This window comes from Canis lupus, chromosome 16 (genome assembly GCF_011100685.1).
Source record: "Canis lupus familiaris isolate Mischka breed German Shepherd chromosome 16, alternate assembly UU_Cfam_GSD_1.0, whole genome shotgun sequence".
Taxonomy (NCBI): domain Eukaryota; kingdom Metazoa; phylum Chordata; class Mammalia; order Carnivora; family Canidae; genus Canis; species Canis lupus.
Genome location: NC_049237.1, coordinates 32,556,551 through 32,575,403, shown reverse-complemented (window position 1 = coordinate 32,575,403; position 18,853 = coordinate 32,556,551). Strand labels below are relative to the sequence as shown.

The 18,853-nt window shown below is 40.3% G+C and overlaps 1 protein-coding gene across 11 annotated transcripts in view; it reads left to right on the top strand.

Annotated features, from left to right (window-relative positions):
• The window catches only part of NRG1 (neuregulin 1), a 1,144,545-nt gene that overhangs the window by 1,008,618 nt on the left and 117,074 nt on the right, over nucleotides 1-18,853 (top strand). Inside the window, exon 1 of one of the 11 annotated variants that reach the window (XM_038560151.1) lies at nucleotides 12,743-14,346. The exons of 9 other annotated variants lie outside the window; for them this stretch is intronic. In XM_038560151.1, coding sequence (XP_038416079.1) covers nucleotides 13,680-14,346 — 667 coding nt within the window. In that variant the 5' untranslated portion in view covers nucleotides 12,743-13,679. Of the gene's footprint in view, nucleotides 1-12,742; nucleotides 14,347-18,853 lie in introns of those variants that run through there. One more of the 11 variants, XM_038560146.1, reaches the window with a different exon arrangement.

The window sequence follows — 18,853 nt, the reverse complement described above, 5'->3', positions numbered from 1 at the left end:
AGTATTTGCATTTGTGCCAGACTGGGATTAGGAAAACTACGTCCTCCCCTAGAGTGTAACATCTTGAAAGCAGGAACCATTGCTTTCTTTCTCTTATTCTCATAGTCTTAGGTAGAGCCTGGCATGTAGTTGGCACTTACTAAATAATTACTGAATGAATGAGTGAATGAGCAAAGTTATCAAAGGCAGCAAGGACAAGATGAACCTAGAATGTATCTGGATACACTGGCAAAGAGGAACATTTAAAAGTGGGATGCCTGGGTGGCTCAGCAGTTTAGCACCTCCTTCAGCCCAGGTCGTGATCCTGGAGTCCTCGGATCGAGTCCCATGTCAGGCTCCCTGCATGGAGCCTGCTTCTCCCTCTGCCTGTGTCTCTGCCTCTCTCTCTCTCTCTCTCTCTCTCTCTCTTTCATGAATGAATAAATCTTTAAAAAATAATAAATAAAAGAAAGAATACATGTGAAATCTCTAACAGAAGAGGCAATAACTGAAGACCAAACCTTCCCCATTCAGTGTAATAGGAATAATTTTTAACTAGCTGTAATTACACAGTGTTTTAATTTTACTTATTTGAGAGAGAGACACAAAGATAGCAACAGAGATAGTGAGAGAGAGCATGAGTAGGGAGGAGAGGGAGAAGCAGGCTCCCCACTGAGCAGGGAGCCCAACATGGGACTCATTGAGGGACAGCAGGCTTCCCACTGACCAGAGCTGAAGGCAGATGCTTAACTGACAGAGCCACCAAGGCACCCCTGCACAGTGTTTTCAGATACTGATTTCATTTCTTTTAAAAAACAATAGAGAGAAACTAAATTTTCCTGCTAAAACTCTGGGTTTGTGGCATGTCTTCTTCCCTCAGTGATCCTGTTCATAGTAGAAGAAATATACAACAGAGAGGCATCACATTTTTCAGTATGTTAAAGTTTTTGACTCAGGTACTTACTTACATTTAAGTGGGTCGGTTTCATCATGGCCAGAGTTCAGCGACACACAGCATGATTAAGTGGGCCACCTAGAGTTGCATATTAAATTCTGTTGTTGGAAAAAGGTGCCCTAATCTGAGGAGTCAATCCATGTCATTATCATATGCTTGTTCTCTTCTCTTCTTCTTCCCTCCCCCTACTTGTTTAGGTCCAAGAACAGGGGGGCTCATCAGAAGTTATTTCCTCTGTTATCCATGACCTTTTTGTTTACGTGTTCTTCCATTCGTGAACTTGCAAAATATAATTCTCAAGAGGAGAAGTAAGGATCCTGATAGTGAGTGAGGGTGATAAATAAGGAAGGTCTGGTATATATATATTACTTGCCAGGATGCTTGCCCTGCCTGTTTTTTATAGTCAACTGTCTCTTCTATTTTCCAAGGACACTTAGACCTTACTGTTCTCAAAATTCGAATCATGCCTTCACTCTCAGCAGATAAACCCACTTTCTACTGCAGAGAAAAGAGATACTGTAGGCTAGAATGTCTTTTCCCTTCCTGCTACCACATCTAGAAACCCCAGTTTAACGCCTGGGACATGACCACCCACTTAGTGAACATTTTTTGGATGGATGGACAGATAGATAGCAAGATGAATTAACATACATCTTTGGTCTTTAGAAATGGTAGCTATTTTTGATCATATATAACACAGCGACCTCAAAATCTGAAATCTCCTGCTTTTGAAAAGCAGGTCATCCTGAGGTTTTCCATTTTTACCTTCCAGCCTGTGAAATGAAGTTAGTTTAAATGCTGAACAGCAAATTTCCTAATCAGTTGCTGTATGTTGGCTGAATTACAGTAATATCATTTCATTTTGAGTTGGACAACTCAAGCATTTAGTTCTGAGTTTTTGACAGCATACAGTTCACTAAAATAATTTTTTTGTACCCATTGAATGTTTTTTTTTTCCCCCTCAGCCATAGGTTATTTTAAACCTCCTGTCTCCAGGAGTACAGCTAGCTCTGAGCTTGGAGATGCCTAAAAATGTCTTACCTTCTCATTGCACTTTTTTTTTTTTTTTAAATCCAGCAGTTTCTCTCTGCTGTTCATTTGCATCACCAAAAGCTTAAGTATCTTAGAAAATGGTTTAAATAGTAGTATTTATCTCAATAGATTCTTTGGTTTTAAGTCTGTGAATGATTACCAATAATTTAACTTCTGATATACTCATCAAAAACTTTTTTCCTTGGATTCTTTTTATGGATGAAAGGGAAGAATGGGAGGGATCCAGTTGTACATGGATACCTTTTGGATATCCTTTGGTATTTAACTTTTTCGATGCCTTTAATACAGACAGTGGTAGACTACAGTGGTAAACATTTGGAAGGACATGACAGGGGTAAAGATTGGGTTAAATCCAAGTATTTAACCTGGGATGAAGGGGACTCAACCTGAGGATGGGTTATTTGTTTCACCTCTCGTGACAGGCCATAGCAGAGCCTCAGGGAAGAATTTTTGAAAAACACTTGAGAAGATTTATGTTTCATTTGAGAAGCCTCTTTAAAAGCCTTTTCCTTCTTAAGGGTGGTATGTGGGGGTAGAAACAGCATATGGTTGAAACTCTGCATGGCAGTGATATGTAAAAGAAGTACTTTCCTGCTAGGTGAAATGACTCTGCATGCGTCTTGCTGTCAGTGACATGATTTAGTTAAATACAGATGCTTTTAGAGGGGCTTTGTACTGCATCATAAATATTTAACAGTTTTATAAAATATCTGTATGCATAACTGGGTAAGAAATACAGCAGTGGAGAAGCTCAACCTCCACATCAGAGTCTTTGGCCTTACAGTATCCCCTGACCATTTGACCACTGGAAAAAGATATGTTCAGGATGCAAATGTCATCAACAATTAAAGAACTCCATTTCTATTTTTCCAACAAAATGAAGCTTACTGTCTAACCTTTCTGATTGTCAGTAAAGTTAACTTTACAGTTTCCCTCTTCACATTATTCATAGATGTTCTAATTCCCCAGGGACTGAAGGGCAGCATTAAGAAAAATCCTTTCTCAGTAAATAAATGGTATGGGGGAAGGGTCAGGAAAAGCTCTTAGATTTTCTTTGTTTATATAAAGGTACTTCGTCGCCATTAGACAGTAGTTAAAATTATATGAATCTTTTATTTTTGATATAATGTTGAAATTCATTTTAAGAATCAGTCCCTCAAAGTAAGAGTGATAAGGGAAGGAGGGCAGGGAAGGGTACATGCAATGGAGGAAGAGAAGTGCACAAATGCAGGTTAATGAATGTGGAGTTGGTTATTTTGTTTGTTTGGCATAGGCGGTGGAGTTTTTATAATAAAACTCATTTATAGTATATTAAGATGGGTTCTCTGTCATATGAGATGGCCAAAAATAGCCATGAAAAAAATATTCAAAAGTTTTTTCCAGCATTTTATTACAGAATTTTCAAAACTGCAGAAAAGTTGAGTGCATTGTAAAAGTCTTATGCCCATTGTCTAGATTTTACAAGTAACATTTGCTTTATCAGATGCTCATTTTACTCTTATTTTTGATGCCCTTTCAAATAAGTTGCATACATGAGTGCATTTTACTCCCACCTATCCCACTATGCCTGATAAATGTGTTTTATTACAATCTTTAAAAGAATATTCAAGTGGCAGAATATGCCAACAAACAGAATATAGGTTTCTTTGGCATGAGTCATCATATTTGGACCTGGGATTTTCTAGGCATCAGATTTCAGAATTTAACTCCATTAGCAACAGCCTTCTTTCTCCTGTTCCAGATAATCACTCCTTCCCTGTGCCACTCTTCTGACTCTCCAAATTAAAAGAGGCCATAACCTTGCCTCACCAGTTCTCAGAAATTGGCCATCTTGGTATCACATGTTTTTGAGCCATTGCGATAATATTAATTAGGCTGATCCCTATTTTGACATGGGAGCCTTCTTTCCTCCCTTAATATAAGCTCCCTTTCATCCACAAGAGTCTCTATTCTGTACCTTCTTCCTAAAGCATAAAGCTCATTATCATGTTTCCATTGTTAAACTAATTTCTTATCTCAGACCTATCCTCAGGTGAAAGCAGTTGGGCTCCACAGCACACGTTCTGTGTGTCCCCTTTGTGCAATTCAATGAGGTTTAATAAATGCATCCAAAAATGAATATTGGTCTCTGACTAACTTCCGGGAAGAGGAACTAAATAATCAGGAGAGTTGTGACCAAAAGTGGTCATAGGAGTATTAAACAGAGTTAACTTTCAAGAAGAAGCAATCACAGTGAAAAGCTGCAAGTGAGATATTTCTGTAGAGATAATCCATGGCAGTAGTGAGAGAACATCCTAAACCATCCATTCTACTGTTCCTTTGTATTTACATTGGCAATACGTAGAAATGAGTTGAAAGGAGAAGAGCATTAAACCTGAATTGTAGTCTTGACACTGAAATTAATTTATTTTAGTGTGACTCCAGGAAGATTATTTTTACCTCCTGGGACCTTTGGTCTTCTTGTATAAAATAAAATTCGTGGGCAAGTCCTACCTCAGCTCCAACATTCAGTAAATGAAAATTTTAGATCTAATTATTCTTGCGATAACAGTTTATCTTTGCATGAAGCCTAAATACTTACTCACCATATAATTTCTGAAATAGAAAAGAAACAAGCATTCTTAAACAAATCTGAGCCTAGCAACGCATTGTGTGATTTATGATAGAAGATTTTGAATTGGAGTGCAAATGACAAGATACTCTTATGACTGTTAAATTCGTATTTTTAGGTAATAAAAATTGTAACAATGCAGAAAAAGTGTCCACCTCTTGGACTGAGGAGCAGCAGAAAAATATGAGGCCGGCATTTGATTTTAAATAAGATACTTCTGCTTCTATGAGCATTATAAGGCTTATGACTTTACAACAGTATTGCCAGTTAGGTGGCTCACTCGGAATGCCAAATCAGTTCTGGCAACTGCATATATTCCTCCCTTTTTTCCTTTTGGTGCAACTTTGTATTTTCATTTTGATCAGCAACAAGGAGAGAGAATTCTGTAGACTCTAAGGAAAATGTATACTGTGTGATATTTCCTCTGGATGAACTCTTCTCAAAATTACAAACTTGGGCTATATTTAAAAGTATGACCCATCAGATAATTCCCTTCCCCAAACTTCCTTGATTGTAGGTAAGTTGTGAAGGTTTATTTTATATAAGGCTTTATATGATGTTTCAGAGTCTCTTGAGTAGATGGTACTCTCTTATAAGTAATTCATAACTGCCTTCCTATGTGGACCATCTCATGTTCAACAAGTTCTGTCTGAAGCAGAAGATTGAAAAAATCAAAGTAACAAATTCCAGAGCATTTGTAAAGTGATGTTTTGTGCAATACACTGCATTTCTGGATTGATTTGGGGATTAGTTAATAGAGTCAGCTGACAAGAAACTGAAATAGCTCGTGCCTAAATCATATAAATCAAGTTTAATTACTTCCATATTTGAAACTTTACTGACTTTGTATTAAACGGGCATTGATTATCAGAGATATTTCTTCCTAATGTTTAATTTCTCTTGCTGCAACCAAGTATATAGTCTTTATTTTTTATAACATAATATATGTACATGCTTATAAAAGTGCAGATTATCCCTTATATTTTTGTTACATTTGCCATAAGACGTGAGGATAAAACAAACAAAAATTCTCTTAGCCATTGTCTCTGTGATGTGATCTTACCTTAAAAGCAGTGAATATTAATGAAACAAGTAAAGATATCAAGATAACTAATCCAACATATATTACTCTAGTAAACATTATAATTGACTACCCATATATATAACATCAGAATAGTCACTGTAAGGATAATTTTCTTTCTCTTACACATATACACACACAGTAATTTAACATTATTTGCTTTTATTGACACAAATACAACTCTTACAATCTAGAGTACCCATGCCTTTAAGATCTTTTCCCATAGTTAATTCATCTCTCTTTACTAAAGTTTCCATATCGATGCACTTATTCAACAATGCTTAATGCGTTCTGTGTGCCAGGCATGTTCTAGGCAGAAGGGATATAGTGATGAAAACAGACACAAGTGCTTGCCCTTATGGAATTTACATTCAGGTAGTGAGTTTATCACACATCTCATAACAAAGCACACTGCGTAGAAAATACAGATAATTTAGACTCACTGCCACTTTCTCCCCCATCCTTTGCTCATATTTCTAGTATATTCTAAATAGGGGAATGGGATGGAGTTGAACAATGAGAAATAATATTTGAAATATATAAAATGAGATAGAGTTATAACCCTTTGCTCATTTTCTCATAAAATGTCTTTTGAATTGAAACGCTCAATGACACATCAATTTATTATATCTTTATTTGTGCTTCTGAGTTCCTTTGGATTCAGTGTTGCATCATCAACATTAATTCAGAGTTCATAGTTAATTAATAACTGTCAGAGATTTAATACCATATGACCTACTGAGATTTTATAGAAGAAAGGGCAGCCTAAACATACACCAAAGGCTCATTATTTTAGTGCAGTCCACTAGTAAAACTGGTCAGGTAGGACATATTTTCCTTTTAAAATTGAATGTTGGAGAAGCTGAAACCATGATGAGTGTCCAAGAGTCATTTTATGTGTTATTGAGTTAGAATTCACATAACCTAAAATCAAACAGTTTAATGTAAGCAGGTCACTGGTATTTATCACAATATTGTGAAACCATCTCCAGCTACTTCCAGAACACATCCAGTGTAATTTTAGAAGAAAAGTGACCTATAAAATCTAAAATAAAATAAACTCTGTTTGCATTTAACTAATAATTTTACCTACAGGGAGTGAGAAATTAATAGGCTCTCTCAAAGTAAAGAAAACTTACGGTAATTATCCCATTTACTAAAGATATCTTTCTATATAAAATTCTCACATCCTCATCTTTCAGGTCATATACTGTATTTTGAGTAATAGAGGATCTAAATTCATAAAGAACAAAATGTCCTGGAGTGAATTGATCATCTTGTTATAAAATGAGAACACAGGCTCACAGTCAATACCAAATGTTAGGTATAAGCATTTCACAAAATAATTCTTAAAATTAAGTCAGACTGTCTTCTCTGAGAAAATTTTCACTGGTTAAGGATAAAGTATAATCAGAATCTTTACTCGCCTTCAAAATGGGGAGAAGATACCTTCCCAGTAAGGTAAAATGAGTTTCATATCACCCATTTAGCCTTATGAATAATGTAGAAGAACATCAAATAGTACATGGATTTGGTTTGCCCTCAGAGAACTTTTTCTGTTTAGTTGAAGAGAGAAGAATTACAGGAACAACAGGTAAATTTTGGTTTATTCCCAACTTTCCATCCACTGAAAGGATCTTTGGTGGTGAAAAGCGAAGCATAGGTGTGCTAACAGAGTTTCACTAGCATAAGATAAGTTCACAAAAGGCAAGGCATATATAGGAACAATCAGAAAAGTTTGATAAGGATGTGTCTGAACTGAACACTAAAAGATTTGAAAAAATGAACAAGAATATAAGGGTATTTTGAATAATTAGATGGATATGAAAAAAGTTTGCCCATTTATCAGAGATACCATAATCTGTATAATTCTATTTCAATGAAAAATAAAACCAAACTGGGACACCTGGGTGGCTCAGTGGTTGAGCATCTACCTTTGGCTCAGGTCGTGATCCTGGGTTTTGGGGATCGAGTCCTGCATCAGGCTCTCCAAAAGGAGCCTGCTTCTCCTTCTGCCTATGTCTCTGCCTCTCTCTCTCTCTGTGTGTGTGTGTCTCTCATGAGTAAATAATATAAAATCTGTTTTTTGTTTTTTTTTAAAGAATAAAACCAAACAAAATGTATGTACTGGATGGATAACACAGCTCTAGGCTTGGGACACCCGGATAGTGATAGACCTGGCCTTCAAAGAAATTGTGTTCTTCAGTCCTATATACATGGCATAATTAAATAATAGCACAAACTGTGAAGATGTGCCCTAGTAATGGTACAGTTAAGAAAATGCTGGGTCACGCCTTGGAAATATGGAAGGGCTCCATGGAAGTGTTGCGGCCACCTACAGAATGACTTTCAAATGAGTGGCAAGAGGCTACCGTTCATTTGAGTACTTGTCTTCTCCATAGGAAGCAGAAAGTTTTTAAGGTTACATTTAGAACGTGAAGCTTTCTTAAGAAAACTGTGATTTTATAATTCATTGGCAAATACATAAATCATTACATTTTATCCATAGTCATCTCCAATGACTATAATTTAGAAATGAAATTATCCCAGGGGCTCCTGGTGGCTCAGTCCACTGGGCATCTGGTTGATTTGATTCAGATCATGATCTCCTGGGTCACAGGATGGAGCCCACATCCAGGCTCCATGCTCTGCAGAGTCTGGTGGGATTCTCTCCCCCATCCCCTCTCCCAGCTTGTGCTCTCTCACACATGTGCACACACGCTCTCTCTCTAATAAATAAATATATCTTTAAAAAAAAGTTATCCTGATGATCGTGGTACTAGACACCACAAAGTAAATTCTGTGTTTTTAGCCATAAAATTTAGGAGCAAGGGTAAGCTTTTTCAGAGATAAACATTTATGGAGCAAAAGAGCCAAAATTCAGGGGAAGAAAATATATATATAAAAAAAAAAAAGTCCAGGTAATATGGTTAAAAGCAAACTGGCATTTACTATCCTCTTTCATCTGCCAGAGCTGTGCTGAATAGTTCTGATAATAAAATTTAAAAAATAAATAAATAAATGCTGAACCCAATAGCTGGGCTTGAATTGAAGTAGCAGAGGAATTTGAGTATATTTGATGATATGATAGGATTTTTTTTCTTCATTGAAGCTGGCTTAGAAGGCAGCTGGAATATTTTGAAAGTGGATCAGAAATACAGGTATATTTTGATTTTTTTTAGAATCTGCCAAATCCCATTCTACATTACCTTGTCTCCTCTTGTCCCAGGTCGACTTATTAATAACATTTACTTCCTTACCTTATGTGATGGATTAATTATAGCTGCAAATTCTTTGTCACTATCCTTTCAAGACTTACTTCCCCACCCCCACCCCATCCTGCTTCCCCAGTAGGAGGCAATGGAAATAACCCATGAAGCCTCTAGATTCAGTCTGCAGGAGCCCTGGCAGCTTGTGCTTCTTCCTCCTTGAGATGCTTCTTCTCAGACTGCAGCTACCATGCTGTGAGAAGCCCAAGCCACAGGGAGAGGCCATACTCTCTGACAGTCCCCGCTGAGCTCCCAGCTGACATCAGCTGCTGGTCACATGAGTGCCATCTTCAGTTTCCAGCCTACTTGTACCCCAGATGATTGCAGACCCAGCTGCCATCAAGTGGAGCAGAAGAACCACTCAGCTGAGCCCAGTCAGCCCACAGACTCATGAGACAGAATACAACGTCTGTTGTTTTAAGCTATTTCGGGGCAATTTGTTTCACAAATGTACACAACTGAAAGAGCTTTCCAGAGAAGATGCTGGAACTGAAACTGGAAGAGCTCATTTAGTTTCCATTATAAATAGGTAACATGTAAATAGCCTATGCTTAATCCTTATAACTTGGATATCACTAGGCAAAATTTTAGAAAACTCTTATTTTGGAAACGAGGCACCTTTAAGTTTGTTTGCAAACTACATTAAGGTGCTAAGCCTTTTTTCAATGCTACACTTTCTGGTTTACTTATTCTCCATTGAAGTGATAGGTAAGCAATAAATGATCAGATGCATTATTGTGATTAAAAATAAAAGCAGTCTTTTTCAGCAGAAACAGCATGAGTCAGACTTTTGTTCAAATCTTGGCCCTATCACTTAATAGCTTTATGTCCATGGCTAAGTTACCTAAGCTGCTTGAGTCTGTTTCTTTATCTTGAAGATAATATGTACTGTACAGGATTGGCGAAGATAAGAAATAATATATTAACAACCTAGAGGAGCACCTGGCACAAAGGTGGAGCTCCATAATATAGCTTCAATGAACGAGGTGGCAGTGTGGTTTTAAAAAGATAGGAAAAACATGTCTCATGTTTATTTTTTAAGGGGACATAGAAATATGGGTGTTCTTGGGCTTTACCGGGATGGAACCTGAAGGGTTAAAGTGGTATATCCTTGCAGTTCTTCCTCCAAATAGGCGCGTTTCATCCAAAGGTAATTCTGATCCCTCACCAATTCACACCACCCTTCCTCACTTCTGTATTGCTATAGGGGATTTGATTAAGGGATGAAGGCAACCTTCTGCTCCTCATCTCAAGTCTCAATGAAGAATTCTTTTTGTTTTTTTTCCTCCTTTATCTTCTGTACTCCCTTTCCTCAATTACATTCACCTTCTGATGAATGGTGGGAAGTGACTTTACAGGATGCTGGCTTTCTGCAAGCTGATCTTAGCTTCAAGGTGCCATGGGGCTCTTGGAATACCTCTCCAGAAGGACACATACACATCCCATTGTCCCATGTGTGTAGCCCAGGGGAAAGAGCTGCTGTGGCAGTCTGCAAGATTTTTTTCTGCTGTTTTGTCCTAGCCTTTGTAGGATATGTTGTTTTCCTTTCTAAGTGCTGGGTGTCTTTAGGATGACAACTAGAGCAGAGCCCAATAATTTGTCTGTAGACTATGTTTGCTCTCAGTGATTAAGGTGAGGTGAGCAGTTGTTGGTACAAGCTGAAGACCACTTTTCTTAACTGTGAGTTACTGTTTTTGGTAACTTCTCTTACCTGACTGACTTGGTCTGCCTGAACCCCATTTTGATTTTTGAAACTTAAATGATTGGCTGCGCATGAAATGCCAATTTATTGAATGTAATGTTGGTTTGGGACAGAAGTAAGGAGTTAGGTACCATGTATTTAAACTGGGTGATCTGTTAAAGGGATTATAAAGTACTCTAATTTAGCATACACATTGACTTTGTCTATATTGATTTGAATATTTTTTAAGATGTTAATACCTCTCAATCTGATTACTATAAATGCTTCTCTGATACGAAATTTTGTGTCCCTTGTTAGAATCTTTAAGAAAACTCATTACTTTAAAAGTAGTTAACTAGTGGGGCTCTTGGGTGGCTCAGTCAGTTGAGGGTTTGACTCTTGATTTCCACTCAGGTCATGATCTCAGGGTCATGAGATCCAGCCCCACATCGGACTCCCTGCTGAGTGCAGAACCTACTTGTGAGTCTCTCTCTCTTCCCTATGCTCTCCCCCACCAAAAAAAAAAAAAAAAAAAAAAAAAAAAAAAAAAAAAAAAATTAAGGAAAATAAAATAGTTAAAGCTAGAAAGTAGACACAGGATCTTATTTTAAAAGATAACCAGTAACCAATTGGTTATTGTTATATAAGTACAGGTTATGGAGAGGATAAGTCATTTTGCCCATAAGCTTGTCACAGTCATAACTACAATTAGGCACATTGGTTCTGGCTTTTGTAGCTGTTGTTACTGCAAACACATTTTGAGATTTAATGTCCTTTAAGTCATTTATAATTATGGACCAATTTCATTTTGAAAGAAATTATAATATTCTTATTGCAAGCTGATTCTTATTGGAGCCCATTTAAAGCTAAAAAGTATTGCAGAGCAGTGGAGATTGTGCTATACAAAATATAATGTGCTTAAAGCAGAATTTCTCAGGACTTGAGCTCTAAATTTATTGCTTCTGGGACTCATGATGGTTGTGTAGTATAGATTTAGAGAGAGTTTTTAAGACTCCTATTGACATGGGTGAGCAAAATGGTTCCTCGGAAACCATTTGGGTGTGCCGTCACAGTAAAGCATGGATTAAAGGTTCAGAAGCATATAGTATGCACTGACGTGCAAGAATGGGGGGGGGGGTTCAGGAAATCTTGTGCTCCCTATTAAAGACCACATTTCTTCCAGTCTTTTAATGGCTGCTGTTTTAAAAGGAGGGAAAAATCTGCATTGAAACTGTCTGTAAGGTAAAGCTACTGAAACCTAACCCAAAAGGCATACTCTTATGGAAAACTCTTCTTAATACTTGCAGTGTGGTTCTAGCTGAGGACATGTGGTATATATTACAGCGCCCAGGGAATTCAAACCTCCGCAGTGTGGAGTCACAATGAAGGCAAATTTCAAAATGAAGCGGTAGCCTTTTGCTCCCTTCATAGCACTGTTTACCAGTGTTTCTTATTAGCTTGGCATTAGTCTAGGACTGCTGTGGGTGAGAAGAGGAAATGGAAATTTAAATGGGACCAGAGTGGGGATACATGAACACCTCTCCCCTCCCAAAATGCCCCTTCTCCGTCCGAGGCTCCACACTCCACCCTGGGTATTGCAAAGTCTTGCACAATCATCTTGAACAGGGCTGAAGGCAGAGCTGTCCATGGTTCGAAAAAAATGTCCTAACTGTTGGTTGAAAATCAGGTAATAACAGTCCTCTTGGTGAACAAAACTTATTAGAGGGCAGGGGAAGGAATGCTATCTCTCAGCGGCAGGCTAGAAGAAATTGCTGTTGAAAAGCTTACCTCTCTAGGGAGGAATCAGATATCAGACTTTGCCAAGCCTCAGGTCCAACCCAGAAGGTCCCACCTACATCCCCCGCCCCATCCCAGCTTTGTTTGATTGCTAGCATCGATCGCTGGCTTTTTCTGACCCAACAGTGGGTGAAGTAAAGAGAGCCGGCAGGACTGGAAGCGAGCGAGGTGGGGGTGGAATACTGGGGCCGCTTTTGTAGGAGAAAAAGAGAAAGGGAAGAAAAGGGGTGGGGGCCATGGGGACTGAGCTTAACTGGTGCCTGCCTGCTTCTCTTTGATTCGATGGCCTTTATTCCTTCTAATTGGATAAAATAGGAAGTCACTGGCAGTCCTGCGTTGCTGGGTATACTGATTTTACTCAGACCAGCCAGCAGCCCTGGAGTGCGGACAGAGGGAGGAGGGTGGAAAGAGAGAGAGGGAGGGAGGGAGAGAGAGAGAGAGAGAGAGAGAGAGAGAGAGAGAGAGAGAGAACACGTCTTTGGATGAGGAGGGGAAATGAAGAGAAAGAGACTATGAAGCAGGGCAGAGCCGCAGAGGAAGAAAGTGAATGAGCGCTCAAGAAGGACAAAGAGGAGTGGTTGGGGGGTGGGGGTGGAGGCAGGGCGGGGAGGGGAGTCACCGCCCCTCCGGGGCCGCACTCTTCCCTTCGGATCCCTCTGTGATGATCCTGTTTGCAGTGATGCTCCGAGGGCAGGCACCTGCTGCTCTGTAATGATTCAGCCTCTTTCAGCCGTCGCGTTAACACAACAGGATGCTGTTGCTACTGTCACTGCTGCCTCTCCTGCCGCCGCCGCTGCTGCCGCCTCCGCCGCCGCCGCTGGTCCTGCTTTTGCTTTTACTTCTCCTGCATGACAGTTGTTTTCTCCACCTAAGCAGACACCAGCTTCAGATGCTCGAGGTGAGAAACATGCCTTTCAGTTTGGGCTATTGGTTTACTTAATTGACCAACAACCAGCTCGGTTTCTGTTTGGGCCCTCGGTCCTCTTGAGCAGCCGGGATGCTTTGGGGAAGCCTCTGAAAGAACTGCAAAAGTGGCCCAGAAACAGCAGTCACGAATTACAATATACTTTTATTCGGTAGTTGCTAGAGGCTTTTTCTCCTCCCTTCCTCCTGAACTCCTCTTGCTTTTGATAATGGCCTTGGACTTGGAAGACTTATCGATTTCCCCCTGTAAGATGCTGTATCATTTGGTTGGGGGGGGCTCTGCATGGTAATGGACCGTGAGAGAGGCCGGGCCTTCTGGAGGTGAGCCGATGGAGATTTATTCCCCAGACATGTCCGAGGGAGCTGCTGAGAGGTCCTCCAGCCCCTCCACTCAGCTGAGTGCAGACCCATCTCTTGACGGGCTTCCGGCAGCAGAAGACATGCCAGAGACCCAGACTGAAGATGGGAGAACCCCCGGCCTCGTGGGCCTGGCGGTTCCCTGCTGTGTCTGCCTGGAAGCCGAGCGCCTGAGAGGTTGCCTCAACTCCGAGAAAATCTGCATTGTCCCCATCCTGGCTTGTCTAGTCAGCCTCTGCCTCTGCATTGCCGGCCTCAAGTGGGTATTCGTGGACAAGATATTCGAGTATGACTCTCCCACTCACCTTGACCCTGGGGGGTTAGGGCAGGACCCGATTATTTCTCTGGATCCAACCGCCGCCTCAGCTGTGTGGGTCGCGTCTGAGGCGTACACTCCACCTGTCTCTAGGGCTCAATCTGAAACTGAGGTTCAAGTTACATTGCAAGTTGACAATGCTGTCGTGTCCTCTGAACCCTCCGCGGGACCAACCCCGAAGAATCGTATTTTTGCTTTTTCTTTCCTGCCATCCACTGCACCATCCTTCCCCTTCCCCACACGGAACCCCGAGGTGAGAACACCCAAGTCAGCAACTCAGCCACAAACAACAGAAACTAATCTCCAAACTGCTCCTAAACTTTGTAAGTAGAGAGAGAGAGAGAGGTGCTGAATCCTGGAAGGGGGTGGGCTCGAGGCGCTAAGCGGTTCTCCAGCGCCTGGAGCCCGTTCGGCGTCGTCTTCTAGCTCCCCCTGCACGGTTCTGTTTCTGCACATCGTGGGGCTGGAGCGCTCGGGGTGGCCTGGAAGCCCTGGGGGAAATGATCTTGCAAACTGCGGGGAGGAGGTGGTGTTCCCCCCCACCCCCCGCCAGATTGTCGGTCACGGGCTGGGGAGAGGGGGTACCCACAAGTTCGGCGTCTGCGAGTCATGCTCCAATGTAACTGCCGTTCCATTTCTTTCTAGCCCTTTTAGAAATGAAAGCATCAGAGCATCCTTTATTTTCGTACATCAACGTGACTCCCGTGCAACAGCGAGGGTGCTTTGGCGTCTCTCTCCCGGGCAGTGTAGACGTCGTCACCCGTCCTCACCTTTCCGTTACCCTCTGCCTCCCAGCTGTCCCGCTCCACCTGTTCCGTCTCGATCCGTCCCTTCTCCCTGTTCCCTGCACTGCCCTCTGCTCTCGCTGCGGTTCTGCTTTAATTGGTTCTTCCTGATAGCGCGTTGCATTTACGGGGCTCACCCCTCGGCAGCGGCAGGCTGTTTGCTGTCCTGCCCAGACTGTAGTTTCGGCTACTGAGCATCCATCTATTAAGGGGCCTCTTTATTTTCCTCCGGACGCAGTACAGTTCTGCATGAAAGGATCCCCCCCCCAAATTAGTTTTGTCTTCTGTAATCAAATGTTTAAATAGCTTCCTTGGCAGGCATTGAAAAGTACAAGACCCATTAGTAAGGTGCATTGTGTTTTGTTTTGTTTTTTTGTTTTCCCCCCCCCAGACGTGTCATTTTTGCCCGGCGGACCGCAGCCGCGCAGCTTAATAACCTGGGAGTGAGGCGAGCCCACGCTCTTAAAACAATACAGAACAATATGCTGCCGATCCGACTGGGTCGCTGCAGCGCTTGTACAATGGAAAGTTGACGGGGATGAAACCATGACTAGTCAGATTGCTCCAAACGTCAGGAGAGAGGGAGGAGTTTCCTCTAGCTTCTCTTCTCTAAATGTTTCTGATTTATTTTCGCTTCTCTGTCTTCTACTCTTTCCCATTGCTGAGTATGTCCTTAGTAGAAAAAAGGCAAAAGATGAAAGGATTCGGTTCTTAATAACATGTGTAAAATCTCTTAGAGTTGAGGCTCAGGGTTCTGTGATGAAATACTCACCGCTTCTGTTTCCCTCTGGATGGCGAGGAAGAATAAAGAATATCTTTTCCAGACATTATGTTCCGAACGAAGTAGAGCCGGGTGGTAAAGCAGCACACAAAACTTGATTTGTGCTTGTGGTTCAAGATCGTTTCATACACAGCAGTTTCAGCGGCCGAGATTTAAGAGAGGGAGAGAGAGAGAGAGGCTTGTTTTTCAGGTGTAATTAGTAAAGAACCTCCTTTCTGCAGACACTGCTTTGTATCTTTATCAAATCCCTGAAGCATCATTAAAGGTCTGACAGACATCACTGCATTCACCGCCTCTTCCCACCTGGCAAAGTGACCGGGAAATAATACCCAGATGAAATGACAGGCTATAAAAAGCAAGTACAGATCCTGCAAAGAGAAGCAAAATTCACCGTGGAGACAAGGTTACTTCTTTGGCTTTATTGTTTGAAACTTGTCTTTAATTACATTGTGCCCGAATAAGTTCAGTTGCCCAGAAAAAGAAAGAGAACACTGAAAAAAAACTTGTCAAGTCTATAATTTTGTCATCTTGGGGCTTGGGGTGGGGGGGCGGGGAAGTAAAGAACTGTCCAGTACCTTTTCCTGATCTAGGACCCTGTCAAACAGTAAGTTGTAACTTTTTGAGAAGACTTTTTTTTTTTTAAGGTAAATTCTTCTATTACGTGTTTTAATAGGGTATGCATTCCTTATAGTTTCTCTTGTTCTCTGGATTTTCGAGCCTGGGCATTGATTTTCTGGCATTTGCATTGAGTGGAAAAGATTTACTGCCGCCTAAAAGCATCACGGTGTGGCCAGTTCTGGCCAAAGACACAGCTGCAGCATTTTGAAGCGCATTGGAGATAAGCCTTAAGCAGTATGGGAAGTACTTTTCTCCCTTAAGTTAAGGGTAGACAGTGCTTAACACTTTACAGCCTATGGGTTTTCTTTGTGGGAAACCCTGTGTTAATTTTCTGGCCTCAGAAAACAACAAAAACACTAATATCCTAAAAATTATGAGTCTAATTTTTGGGGGGAGGGGGAGATTAGTTCAGGGAGCTTTATTTCCAGATATTTATGTTAAGTGGTCGCTTTGTTGTTTAAAAAGCTCATGACCATCAACTAAAGCAAAAAAAAAAAAAAAAAAAAAAAACAAAACTTGGAATCAGACTGTCATTCTGTAACCTTGTTCACTTTTTTTCCCTTCAACTAAGAAAGTACTGCTTAGTGACAGGAAGAACCAGAGCTTTCCTTTCATCATGCGTGTTTTTGACATGAACTAAGCAGGCTGTGATGGTATACATCTTAAAACGACATGATCGTATTTGAACCATGCTCTTCAGTGGTTTCAGGACATTATTCTCCATTTCCTATCTGTCTGAGCATATTCAGCATTTTATGCACAGAGCTGTAGCCTTCAAGGTCATAGTCTGTGGAGGGCTAATTGATTCTTCTTTATCCTGGAGCCTGAGAGAGTGGAAGAGAGACAATCTTAGTAATTGTGTCTGCTCTGTTATTCCCCAACCAATCTACCTTCTAGTATTTGCCTTTTATTCTATAAACACTAGAATTACTCCCCTTCCCACCGACTCTCTTAAAATTAAAACATTCTCTGTCTTTGTTGTAATAAAAGGCAATATATAACATTTTAAATTGTCTATAGGAATAGTGGTTATGTCAGGTTTTCTAAAATGGGCATTTTTTTAATAAGGTAATATGATTTCATGTTTTCACCAGATTAATCTATGGATACATCTAGATCTCAAGAAATCTAATGCAGAATTAGAGACTATATATGCTTTTCTTTTTTTTAATGTGAAGCTTTTCTGTGTATGGTTAGTGGTTTCCCACTACCACATCTTTATTTGCCATGGTAATAGTTAAGTTTTTATGGGCACATAATACTTGTACCATTAATTTGTTTTCTTTGCCTGGGCTTTAAAATTTTTCTTAACCTCTGTTTATCTGGAGAGGACAGACTTTGAGACATTGCAAACCTAGATTACTAAAAAAAGAGCTGATTAATTAAATTGTAGCAGGGAACCATAGTGCCATCTTGAAAGACAACGTATTTCTGGATGGGAGAGCCTGCTTGACAAGCAACTCTGTAGTATAAGAATGTATTAGTATTTTCATCTTAGGCCAAATTTGTTTTTGCTTTGTCTTTAAATCTCTTTGTATTGGGTTGCATGGCAAACCATTGTTACCACAGTGACATATGAATCACTGCCATTTGCAAAAGCTCAACATGATTAATTGAATAGACCAAAGGATTCTTTCCTTTCACTTTAAAAGTGGCATTTATTTTAAGCCCAAGAGATTCTTCGAGTTCCTTGCAACTGTTCTTGTAGGTATTTCAGAATAGTGGTTTCAAATAACTTTTCTCCACTTTAACTGAACTTGCTTAAAGCTCAAGATCTTAAAAACTGGGAGAAAGTGAAAGATCCTCAACTGAAACCAAATAATTTTCTAAATTTACAGGTGAGGAAGAAATCCAGGCTCTGAAAGATGAAAGAGAAAGTGACATTCTCTTATTAAAACCCACAAAATTCTGAAAGGTGTAGTGAAATCCAAAAAATAGTAGAGAAGAGAAGAGTGTCCTGTCCCCCAGAATTTAAGCAAACAACACGTGGCTCTTTTCTCTTGTCATCTTTTCCCTGGTCCAGAGCATAGAGCTGGAGAGTGGCATCCGCCTGACAGGGATATATGTCAAGTGGTACACTGACCAAACATGTACAGTATACTATTAAAATTCCATTTGCTTCCCGCCTTATGTGAAATTTTGCTTATATGAAATTATCAGTAGGGGTAGTCTTTTCGTCTTTTTATTTGATCCTCCATAGAGTGTTGAGCTTGCTGTCAAAAAGAGCTTGGGTTTTCCAGGGTGGGCTCTTTCCTGACATATAGCAGATGGCTCTGTGGCTCGCCTCTTCCCTGCACTGCCCGCTCTGTTCTCCTTGTTCTTTTATGATACCTAGATCGGTTTTCTTCATTCCTCTGCCTTCTCACACACCCAATTATCTCTTGAATCCAACTTATTTTTCTAATTATGCCACTCTGGCTTTATATATTCATATTTCATTGCATTCTAAAGTATTAAAGCGTCTTCACTGATCTTTTCACATACTTTATTGCATTTTAATACTGAATGGTATTTACGCATATTACAAACACACATACAAATGTATGTCTCTAGAACAATATACCGGTTTCTTATTGGCAGTTAATTCAGACTTTTGACCCTCTTCTGTATCGCTCCCTTTTCTTTTCCTTAGTATGATTCACACCG